The 11,830-nt window shown below is 53.7% G+C and overlaps 1 protein-coding gene across 3 annotated transcripts in view; it reads right to left on the bottom strand.

Moving 5' to 3' along the window:
• The window catches only part of PARVB (parvin, beta), a 182,665-nt gene that overhangs the window by 59,608 nt on the left and 111,227 nt on the right, over window positions 1–11,830 (bottom strand). For all 3 annotated transcript variants that reach the window (XM_011984015.1, XM_011984018.1, XM_011984016.1), the window contains one exon: window positions 7,534–7,604. In XM_011984015.1, the coding sequence (XP_011839405.1) occupies window positions 7,534–7,604 (71 nt within the window). The remainder of the gene's footprint in view (window positions 1–7,533; window positions 7,605–11,830) is intronic.

The following is an 11,830-nucleotide window of genomic DNA, read 5'->3' as shown; positions in this document are numbered from 1 at the left end:
GGCTAATTTTTTGTATTTTTAGTAGAGACAAGGTTTCACCATGTTAGCCAGGATGGTCTCGATCTCCTGACCTCATGATCCGCCCGCCTCAGCCTCCCAAAGTGCTGGGATTACAGGCGTGAGCCACCGTGCCCCGTGGCCCCTCCCGCTTTTAAGAATCACTAAAAATTTAAAGTATCTCATCTATAAACCTCTAGTTGCCTGGGCAGCAGTCACTGTATACCCATAAGTAATTCAGGTCGCTGCTGGAGAAGGTTAGAGAAAATACACAAGAAGAAACACCAGCAAAGATGACTTTCAGGTAAGTCTTCCAGGCTCCTGCACCCACTTCCAAACTGGCACTGCCCGTCTGTCCATTCACCTCCCTCCTGGGCTGCCCTGTTCACGCTCATGTTCCCAGCACTGCTCTGACAGTGCTAACGGGTGATCAAGTATATGATCTAACATTATCCTGACAATGACACTTTGAGGTTGTCAGGTTGCTGCTATTAGCCTCCCACTTTAATCTGAGTTGGGATTTGAATCCAGGAAGCTGACCCCAGAGCCGACCTTCACCCCTTAACAGTATAATACATGAGTATAATCAATGCTCAGAGACAAGTTTTGAATGACTGGCCTCATTCTCAGTGCCTGGCTTAGTCAGAGCTAAGGATTTTTTAAAACAGGAGCAGAGGGTAGCTCATAATATTTTATACTGCGACAGTCCCAAGGCAGCGGAGGTCAGACGGGGTATCTACAGGAGAAGACAGGACAGGCAATCAAGACAAGAGGAGAAAAAGTGCAGATGACAGAGAACAGAGAAAGAGAAAACAAGAGGGCCAGCCAGGCATCCTTGGAAATGTCCCCCGTTTCCAAGAGGGACATTCAAGACTGCAATGTGGCCACAAGCAATGGCCATACCACCATATCCAGCGGGTCGGGATGTCGGCCAGACCTGTCTGTTCCCTGACCTGCTCAGACCTGCATACGGTCCGTGCTTTGCACTAACAACGTCTGCTTCAGGACCGAATGCCTCCGAGGAACCACTGGGAGGTGGCCTCTACTAAGGCCTACTTAGATGTAATCCACTAGCATTAGATTATTACAGTCCACAGCACACAAAGGATGCTCTGGAAAGCAGAGAGAATCATGCAGGTAATGTGGATGGAGGTGTTCTGTCTGCACCATCCAGACTGGCCATCTCCTCCCAAGGCGAGCAGCTGGGACCACCTACATCAGCATCCAATCCAGAGGTTTACCCCAACCCTCACCTCCTCTTCCCAGAGCCTGCTCCCTGCCATCTCACAGGTTTGGGGTGGAGCAAAAAAACCACAACTGGCTGGCACAGTGGTTCATGTCTGTAATCCCAGCATTTTGGGAGGCCAAGGCAGGCAGTTCACTTGAGGTCAGGAGTTTGAGACCAGCCTGGCCAACATGGTGAAGCCCTCTCTCTACTAAAAATACAAAAAATTAGCTGGGCATCATGGTGCATGTGTATAATCCCATCTACTTGGGAGGCTGAGGCAGGAGACTCACTTGAGCCTGGGAGGCAGAGGTTGCAGTAAGCTGAGATCGTGCCACTGCACTCCAGCCTAGGTGATAGAGTAATAGAGTAAGACCCTATCTCAAAACAACAACACAAAACAACAGCAACAACAACAACAAAAAGCAACCACGTCTGTCTTGTCTCTAAGTCGCATGCCATCTTGGGAGATCCTGGTGTGAACCTCATGTTGGTGCTGCTGACACAAACCCCATCAGTTCTCTCACTGTCTGTCAAGGATGAATTAGCTCTGTGTGTGCGGCAGGACTCCAGCCCTGGAGATTCAGCAGGCCAGAGAACGGTCACGGTCCCTCACAGCATAAGATTACATTCTAGGGGAGGAGAAAGACCAAAAACAAACTAGTAAGTAGGACATGACTCCAGGCAGGAGCAAGCCCAGCAAAGAAAAAGTAATTGGGGTTAGGAGGAGAGTGATGGAGTGACGGGGGCAGGAAATACGTCTCCAAGGAAGAAGCATTGAAAGAAAACTGAAAGAAGTGGAGAAGACAGCTCCAGACATGCGCCTTTGAAAGTCCGAAGACCAGGTATGTGATAATGAACCTAACGTTGCTCACAGAGAAGTTGGGCCTGTGCCCTCGGCCCCTGGGAGGTGATCTTCTAAGCCCCAGAATGCCTTGCCAGATAAAGTACCTCTGCTTACCTGGGGGCCTCAGGCCAGCCAGGGAGTAACTGTGTGATTCAGGGAGGGGCTTTGGGTCGCACTGCATCGGCCAGCTGCTGGAGGGGCTGGAGACAGATGAGCCATGTGGACAGTCAGCCACACCCATGCAAGGGAGCCCCAGCAGAAACTCTGGACACGGAGGCTCAGATGACTCTCCCGGCTGGCAATACCGCATGCGCATTGTCCCACATCACCAGGAGAGTAACGCTGCCCAAGACGCCATGGTGAAAGGACAATGGAGGCGCCGTGTGGGTGCGTTCAACTCTGCCCTGGGCAACTCTTCCCTCGGCTGATTTACACCTGTATCCCTTCACCATCAGAAAGCATAACTGTGAGAGTGGGTGTGACAGCTTTAAGTGAGTTCTGGAAGTCCCTCTAGCAAATGATCAAACCTCAGGGCAGTGCTGGAGATCCTGAACTTGCCACTGGTGTCAGAAGTCAGGGTGGGCTTATGGGATGTCCCCTTTCACCTGATGACCAGTGGGCACTGGCTCAGTGTGTCCTCAGAGCAGCAAGCTGGTCAGGGTGGCCGGGGCAGTGAAGGAGGAGGGGAGGCAGCGAATGACACAGGAAGGGTCTGGGCAGAGCATGTATGTGGGTGCTCCGCTCAGCAGCAGCCCAAAGACGGGCCACAGTGCTAGCCTCTGGCTCAGGCAGCGGCTGGCAGGCTGACTCTCCCCTGCTCACCCCTACCTGCACAAGCATGCTGCTCTGGCCTCGTGCAGTGAGGACCTGACTCCCCAAACCAGAAGAAAGGAGGTGCTGAGAGTCCACGAACATGAGCAAATCCAGACTCAGGGAAAAACCCCGGCCGCACAGAGAGCCCCCTGCATGCCTCAGAAATGAGAATCAACCAAGTGCAGCCCAGGCTCAGCACAGCCAGCTCACCTGCTGCCACCCACACGCTTCTCTGTTTAAAAGGCTACAGTCAGGGAGAACTAATATTTAATGTACATCCCCTCTGTGCCACCACTACAGTAACTAACATGCCACTGACAGCCAAACCGATGCTGCTCTCCTGGTTGCTGTGTCTATGCTTATTTTGGAAAAGATTGATCAAGAGTGGAAAACGTCTGCCAGCCTGCTTTGAGACGCAACCTGCAGTCTGAGAGCAGGTGGAGCCTTCCAGAAACATGTGCTTCAGGCTGGTGGGACGGTCACAGTAACAGGCTTCTCAGTGTCTGCAAACTGGCCCTTCTGGGAAATGGCCAAGGATGCTGCCGCTGCAGGCACCAAAACCCACCCTGCCTGGCCCTAGTGGCCAGGGTCCGCCAGCTGCAGCTGGAGGCAACAGCCTGGAGAAGGGGATGGTGTTAGTTACCTGTGGCTGCTGTAACAAATTAACACAAACCCAGGGGCTTCCAACAGCTCCGTGGATTCTCTTGCAGTCCTAGAGGTCAAAGTCCAAAATCTGTTCCACTGGGTTAAAATCCAGGTGTCAGCAGGGCTGGTGCCTTCTGGAGGCTCCAGGGTTCCTTCTGGGTTCTCCAGTGCAGAATCCATGTCTTTGTCTTTTCCATTTCCAGAGGCAGAGGCCGCCTGCATCCATTAGCGTGTGGCCCCTTTTTCCAACTTCAGAGCCAAAAGCTACCACCTTGCCTCCAGGGTCAAGCTGCCACGTTCATGGGCAGGCAAAGCTCCCCATGTCCCTCTTATACAGACACTAGTGAACACATTGGGCCCACCTGGATCATCCAGGATGACCTCCCCATTGCAAGGTCGTTACCTACACCTGTCATGTCCCTTTGCCGTGTAAGATGATAGTCAATGGCTCCAGGGATTATCACATGGTCATCTTTGGGGACCATGATTCTGGTCCAGGTTCTCTGCGAAACAGAACCAGGGCAAAGCTCACCGCTGATGTATTTTCTTTGGCAGGGGTTTGGGGGTGAGGGGAGGGCATCCCAGGCTAGCAACAGGGAGGGGAAGGGAGGTGAGGCAGGTGCATGAGCTGGTTATGGCTTCAGAAGAAAACCCAGTTGATGCTCAGCCACGCGGCCCATCTCCATGAGCCATGGTCTCAGAAGCGAACATCGGGGAAGGCGGGGAGAGGCATTTATTCCTTGGCTCCTTCCTGTCGTTAGTCCTACTTTGCCCCAAAGGATGTTAATTAGCTTCCCCAGTCAGTCCACCCCATGCTCCTCAATGTGGCCTTCTTCTCAATCTGGAACCTGGAAGAGGTGGAGCAGCCGGAGCCTCCACGGGTCCCTTCAGTTTGGCCCTGGCTGCCACAGACATTGTGGTCCCTCCACGGTGGGCTGGCACTCAGCAGCCCAGCCCTCGCCCCACCAAGGCCAAAACAGCCTGGGGGTCTTTGGTGGCAAAGCAGCAAAGGCAGGGGTGGGTGGCGCTGCAGACATCTGGGAGGAACATAAATGAAATCCTGCATAGCAGGGAAATCACTTATCCATCCCCCAGCCCCAGGGCCCAGGGCCCAGCACAGGACCCTGCACTCAACCCGGCTCAGTGAACACAGCACCAAACGGACAGAGTCACTCAAGCCCAGACACATCACCAACCTCAGCACCTGGGAGTGGGGAGTTACTTAAACCTCTCTCTTTTTTTTTTTTTTTTTTTTTTTTTTTAGACAGGGTCTTGCTCTGTCGCCCAGGCTAGAGTACAGTGGCTATTCACAGGCATAATCACAGCTCATTGCAGCCTTGACCTCCTGGGCTCAAGCAATCCTCCCACTTTAGCCTCCTGAATAGCGAGGATCACAGATGCCTCCCACCACACCCAGTTAATTTTTGTATATATATATATTTTCTGTGTGTAGAGACAGGGTTTTGCCATGTTGCCCGGGCCGGTCTTGAACACCTGGGCTCAAGCGATCCCCCAACCTTGGCCTCCCAAGGTGCTGGGATTTCAGGCATGAGCCATGGCACCCAGCCTCTTCACCTCTCTCTGAGACTCCACATGGAAGCAAGAAGGACACAGCTCCCCAGGGAGTTGTTTCAAGAAGATAATCCTGTGAATGGAGTTTGTGAACTCTCAAGCATTGCTCAAAAATCAAAGAAAAAAATCTTTAGAAAGGTGTATGGGATGGTTCATCCTCTGTGTCAACTTGCCTGGGCTCTGGGGTGCCCAGACAGCCAGTGAAACATTGTTTCTGGGTGTGTCTGGAAGGGAGTTTCCAGAGGAGATGAGCATTTGAATTGGTGGATGGAGTAAAGCAGACGGCCCTCCCCAAGGCGGGTGGGCCTCCTCCGATCCCATAGAACAAGAAGGTGGAGGAAGGTGGGATTCACCTCTCTCTGCAGGGGGCTGCTAGTGCCAGCACCTGGATCTTCTCCCACCCTGCTCCTGCTACTCAGGGCTGCAGACGCAGCCTGGCATCTCTACCACCGGCCCTCCAGCTTTCTAGCTTGCAGACGGCAGGTTGTGGGACTTCTCAGCCTCCATAGTCAAGTGAGCCAATATCATAATAAACCTCTCTCTAGATACTGACACAATGGGATCTGTTTCTCTGGAGAAGATTGACAATTCTCATGCATCCCTTGCTTAAATATCCCCCGAGAACAGCATTTTGGTGGCTAAAAGACAGTGACTTTCCTCATCGACATTCTTCTGTTCAAAATAACAAAGTGGGTATTCAAAGGGAAAAAATAAAACAAATTAAGTAATTTATTAAGAGTCAACATCTTTGGGTGGACCCTAAAACTGACATTTGGAATGGCTTATTTTCGGTTTTTTGTTTTGTTTTGTTTTTTGTGAGACGGAGTTTTGCTCTTGGTGCCCAGGCTGGAGGGCAGTGGCAAGATGTCAGCTCACTGCAACCTCTGCCTCTCAGGTTCAAGCCATTCTCCTGCCTTAGCCCCCGAAGTAGCTGGGATTACAGGTGCCCGCCACCAAGCCTGGCACATTTTTTGTATTTTTAGTAGAGACAGGGTTTCACCATGTTGACCAGGCTGGTCTCGAACTTCTCATCTCAGGTGATCCACCCACCTTGGCCTCCCAAAGTGCTGGGATTACAGGCACGAGCCACCGTGCCCGGCCTCAATGTACATTTTAAAAAGAATATAACTTGTGGCCGGGCGCGGTGGCTCAAGCCTGTAATCCCAGCACTTTGGGAGGCCGAGACGGGCGGATCATGAGGTCAGGAGATCGAGACCATCCTGGCTAACACGGTGAAACCCCGTCTCTACTAAAAAAAAATACAAAAAACTAGCCGGGCGAGGTGGCGGGCGCCTGTAGTCCCAGCTACTCGGGAGGCTGAGGCAGGAGAATGGCGTAAACCCGGGAGGCGGAGCTGGCAGTGAGCTGAGATCCGGCCACTGTACTCCAGCCTGGGCGACAGAGCGAGACTCCGTCTCAAAAAAAAAAAAAAAAAAAAAAGAATATAACTTGCAAGCCATTTTACTTATTCTGAATGAGCCCTCATGAAAACACAGCTGTACAGCCCAGTGTCAGGTCCATTGCGGTGGTGAAGGTGGAGAAGCTTTTTAAAAAGCACTTTTAATAGAAAAATGTCTGTTTCTGGCAGACACTGTCATCATCTGCATTTTCAAGAATCCTGGGGTGCCCAAGCTGGCCGTGAGCTGTGGATGTCAAGTGTCTGTGTCTGCCACGGCCGTCTGCCCAAGAGCCCACCCTGGGTTCACCAGGGTCAGGCGGAGCCCACAGCCTCTCCTCTTCAGGCGATTCCCTCTCAAGCCCTACCGTGGTTTAGATCAGAGCAACCAAAACTGTAATATGTACTTGGACCCACACAAGCACTGCCTCACGGCGAGCAGGAGCCACGCTGGAGGAGGACAGCTGCTGCCCCAGAAGGCCGGCGCCATGGGCCCCTTCCCTCACTGTTCCCTGACCTCTGGGAGCGGGGCAGCCGGGTTCCCCGCCCAGCTGGGATCCACGCCTCCAGACATGGTGGAAACTGACCGTCCACTCAGCGCAGGCATCGACATCAGATGGCTCCTCGGCAGGAGTGGCCAGAGGGGTCACCCTCCTGCTTTTCAGGGTTAAATCTGAATCTAGACCCCACCAGGCTCCAGACAGAGCTCCAACTCCATCTGTAAGGTACTACACTAGCTCACGCCAGCACTCACTCCTAATCCTAAAATCCCCTCCTGCTGGGCTCTGTCCAGCCAAGAGTTCACAAGCCTGGTTGTTAAAGCCCCAGCCCAGCAGGGCACATGGGAGGCACTCGGCACTGTGGGCTGGATCCCCCCTGCCATCCTCTTCTGCCAACACGTCTGCCCACCTTCTCACGCAGCACCAACGTCCCTCTCAGGAGCCCCGGGTTTAGCTCCCTTTGTCCACGAGAGCCCTGAATCCCAAAGCCAAGGCCTCGCCCTAAGAGGAAGAATCCAACCAAGACGGAGCTCCGTACCTTGACCAGTTCCTTGAACTTGGGGTCTTCCTTGGACGTGGGGTCGATCATCGTGCGCTCCTCGTTCTCCTCTGCCAGGGACAAAAGGAAGTCACGGTCAGCGATTGTGGGGGTAGCAGGGACATGGGGAGCCGGGGGAGGCCGACTCATCTCTGACAAATGGAGAAGCAGAGAACCCAGCACTAGGGGAGCGTGACTGTGAGGAACCGCCTTCTGGAAGGTGGATGGGGCCTCCTCCCGCCTTTCCCTCTTCCGGAAGGGGATGAAGTCAAACTCCACCATTCTGCCTGACCTCGCCCTTCCCAGACTCCACCAGCAGCTGGTCCAAACCATTTCCATGTTTCAGGAGAAATAAGGAGAGAGCGGCATTTACAAGGAGGAGAAATAAGTAGAGAGCGGCATTTACAGGGCATGAGATGCATCCCCCGGCCGGGATCCGGTATGTGGGAAAGCTCCAGGCACCAGGTAGTTCCCTGTGGCCACTATTTATAAACACATGTGAAGAGCTGGGATGGTTATAATGAGATGGAAAATGTTTGGTACATTCAGTGGAAAAGAATCAATATGCAATGTTGTATGAAAATAACATGCAGAAAAAATATTGAGAAATAAATAGCAAAAAAAAAGGGGTGGTGGATGAGGTTTAACAGTGAAATGTGCTCATCCTCATCCTCTTTCTATTTCTCTACCTGTTTACTTTCCCTCCATGTTTCAGCCTGGATCCCACAGACACCAGGCAGCCAGCCCAGCCCGTCATGGAGGACAGTGCCGTGGAGATGGTGCAGAGGCGGGACTGTGGAGGAGGGACTATGGAGCCAGGCGTGCTCCATAGCAGAAATGCCCAGCACCACACAGAAGCCAGCGGGCGCCAAGCACCTCTGAACACACACAGGAAAGGGCAAGGGGGTCTCAGGCTGCCCACGCTGTCCAGCTCCGGGACCTGCACAGAGCATGGGGCGGGTGAGGCCCAGGTTCCACCCACCGGGAGGCTCTACACCACGCCTCTCTCTTAAAGAGGAAAAAAGGCACAAGAGAGGCTTCAGGCAGAAGCCAGGTACCCCCCAGGACATACAAGTGGAGACGGCCAGGACACAGTAGAGACCAGGGTCCCAGAGCCCAGACAGGCTCCCATGGGGCTGGGGACACTGACCGTGTCGGTCAGAATGAGAACAGCTTTGAAGCTGGGCATAGTGGCTCACGCCTGTAATCCCAGCACTTTGGGAGGCTGAGGAGGGAGGATGGTTTGAGCCCAGGAGTTCCAGACCAACCTGGGCTACATAGTGAAATCTCTGTCTCTAATTTTAAAAATAAATAAAAAATAAAATAAAATAAAATACGAAAGAAAGAAAGAAAATGGCTTTGAGTGAAACTTTGCTGCTGACACAGATGTGATGCAGCTTCCCGGCAGCAGAGTGTAAACTGACAACGTGGAGAAACTGTTTTTGAAGTCATACAGATCTGATGCCTGAGAAGGACAGTCCAGGTAATGTGCAGGGAGCACTCGGGAGTCCTGACGATATCTCTGAGAAGGCCTCCACAGCCTCCCACTCTTGCTGGGATCAAGGCCAGCGTCCTCCATGCAGCCTCCAGGGCCCCTCTCCAGCCTCATTTCCTGCCCTCCTGGTGTAATCTGCTCCAGCCCATCTGGCCTTCCTCCTTGAAGCCTCACTGCTGCCTGCCCTGAGCCGTGGCACCTGCTCCCGCTGTCCGACACTCTCTCCCTGGCCCGTTTCCTTTACCCTTCAGATCTCAGCTCCCCAGCTCAGATCCTTCAGCCCAAACGCCAAATCTTCCAAGCTCTCCTGTCCCAAAGGACTTGGTGTGCCTGTATGACCCATGTCTGAGACCCCCTCTGGGGCATCTATCTCAGGTGTGCAAGGAGGAGGACCAGGCCGTGCATCCATATGTGTATGGGAGGCGGTGCAGGACGGAGAGCGAGCAGGTCACTACCCAATCCCAGCCTTCGGAGAGGCCATTTCTGGGGACAGCCCCTTCAACCCACACTAAAAATCTAAGCATTGCCCTATCTAGCATGTCCTCACACCTTGCTCTGGCTAAACTGAGAAGCAAGATTGGGGCCCGCCCAGCTCATGTGGCTCCCACAGGGAACTCGCAGCTCCCTCCTGAAGGCTCTGAGCCCACGTCCGACCCCCCGACATCCCCTGGACTGGGCAGTGTGCCGTGCCTGCTCGGATGTCCCAGGACTGCAGGCTCCTTGAGGGGTCCTGCCCCAGTCGGCGGGGCCACTGACAGGAACGGGGCGTCTGACCCAGAGACTGTGAAAGGTGGAGGACAGAGACGCTGTTTCGAGCCTCAGTGTCACCAAACACTTTCTCAGAGGCATCTCTGGTCTTTAACTGTCCCCGTGGGGTAGCTTTCATTCCTGAACCCACCTAGGGGAGGACAGTGGGCCTGAGAGGGTGGGCGGCAGGCCCCAGGAAGGCAGCTGTGTGTGGCGGTGTGTCTGTCTCTGCGGATTCCGCCCGAATCTCCCAGCCACCTGGTGATGGTGATGGTAGGCTGGGCTCAGAGGCTCTGCACAGACCAGGGAGCAGCTTCGTCTCACAGGGCAGGGGTCTGACTCAGAGCAGGCGTTTGCCCTAGATGAGGAACCCCTGTGTCTAGGGGCTCCGGAGCTCACAGTCAGCCCCTGCCGCCTGTCAGCATTCATGACTGGCTCGCCTTGGCCTGGGACCCCGGATATGAAGCCCCTGCGGACCACTGAATACCATGGCCCTCAGTCCGCTAGGGGCTGCTCACGCGGCCTAAAGAGGAGCAATTCCCAAACCTCAGCGGGCCCCGGACTCACGGGGGCATGTTTAACACAGAGGGGCCTGGACCCACGTACTCTCCTTCGGTAGGTCTTGGGGTGGCGAGGAACCCTCATTGCTGAGTGCCCTGGGACTTTCTGACATCCTGCATTGAGAAACGGGACTCCAGGGACTCTGGGAGAGAAGAAAAAGGCTGTAAGAGGCTCCTTGTTTTTCCTGAAAGGAAGCTGAGAGTAGACACCAGGAACCGTGCCATCTCTGAGCTGTGTGACTTTGGTGGTCTCTAAACTGTGCCATGATCCTCTTGGTGGCTCCGAGACTGAGGCAGGACCCCTCGAGGAGCCCACAGTCCTGGGACACCACAGTGGGTACGGCAAGCGCTGCCCAGCCCAGGGGGTGCCGGGGGGTCAGACGTGGGCTCAGAATCTTCAGCAGGTCCGGGTCCACACAGGCTGGGTGGGCCTGGATCGGGCTTCTCTCCACTTCAGTCAGAGGAGAAGCAGCGCCCAGAGGCCGGGCGGGGGTGGTATCTCTGTGCCAGTGTTTTGTGGCAACCGAGGCCCTGCCCTCCCCACCTTGTGCATCACAGCAGAGCATCCATCAGCTGCAATAAAATATGCCCAAGGACGGAGACCTGTCTGCTCACCTCTGATGAGGGCCACCATCTTCACTGAGAGGGTCTAGAGCAGGGGGAGCAGCCCAGCTCTGGGGGCAAAACACCCGGGGTTCAAAACTTTGGCACTTACTAGTGATCTCTGTGATCGTAGATCTGTGCCTCAGTTTCCCCATCTGTACAATGGGGATAATGATACAACCCACCTCACAGGGTCCCTGAAGGGACTCAGGAGCAGAAGCATTCACAATATACCCCTAATATTCGCTACAACGATGACATCTATGAGCCCAAAGGATATGAAATACACAAAGACAACTTCAGAAAGAGTCAGGTGCTGTGCAAATATTCAGTGAGTGAGTTCAGTTATTATTATTTTTTGAGACAGGGTCTAACTGTGTTGCCCAGGCTAGAGTGCAGTGATATGATCTTGGCTCACTGTAGCCTCAACCTCTTTAGTCTCAGGCAATCCTCCCACCTCAGCCTCCTGAGTAGCTGGGACTATAGGTGTGTACCACCAAGCCTGGCTAATTATTTATTTATTTTATTTTTTGAGATGGAATTTCACTCTTGTTGCCCAGGCTGGAGTGCAATGGTGGGACCTCGGCTCACTACAACCTCCGCCTCCAGGGTTCAAGCAATTCTCCTGCCTTAGCCTCCCAAGTAGCTAGGATTTCAGGCATTTGCCACCATACTCGGCTAATGTTTGTATTTTTAGTAGACAGGGTTTCACCATGTTGGCCAGTCTGGTCTTGAACTCCTGAGCTCAGGTGATCCATCTGCCTCAGCCTCCCAAAGTGCTGGGATTACCGGCGTGAGCCACTACACCCAATTTTTGCATTTTTTAGTAGAGACAGGGTTTTGCCATGTTGGCCAGGCTGGTCTCGAACTCCTGAGCTCAGGTGATCCATCT

This window comes from Mandrillus leucophaeus, unplaced genomic scaffold, assembly GCF_000951045.1.
Source record: "Mandrillus leucophaeus isolate KB7577 unplaced genomic scaffold, Mleu.le_1.0 Scaffold26, whole genome shotgun sequence".
Lineage (NCBI taxonomy): Eukaryota > Metazoa > Chordata > Mammalia > Primates > Cercopithecidae > Mandrillus > Mandrillus leucophaeus.
The sequence above is the reverse complement of the archived record's forward strand: the minus strand, read 5'-3'. Positions and strand labels throughout refer to the sequence as shown.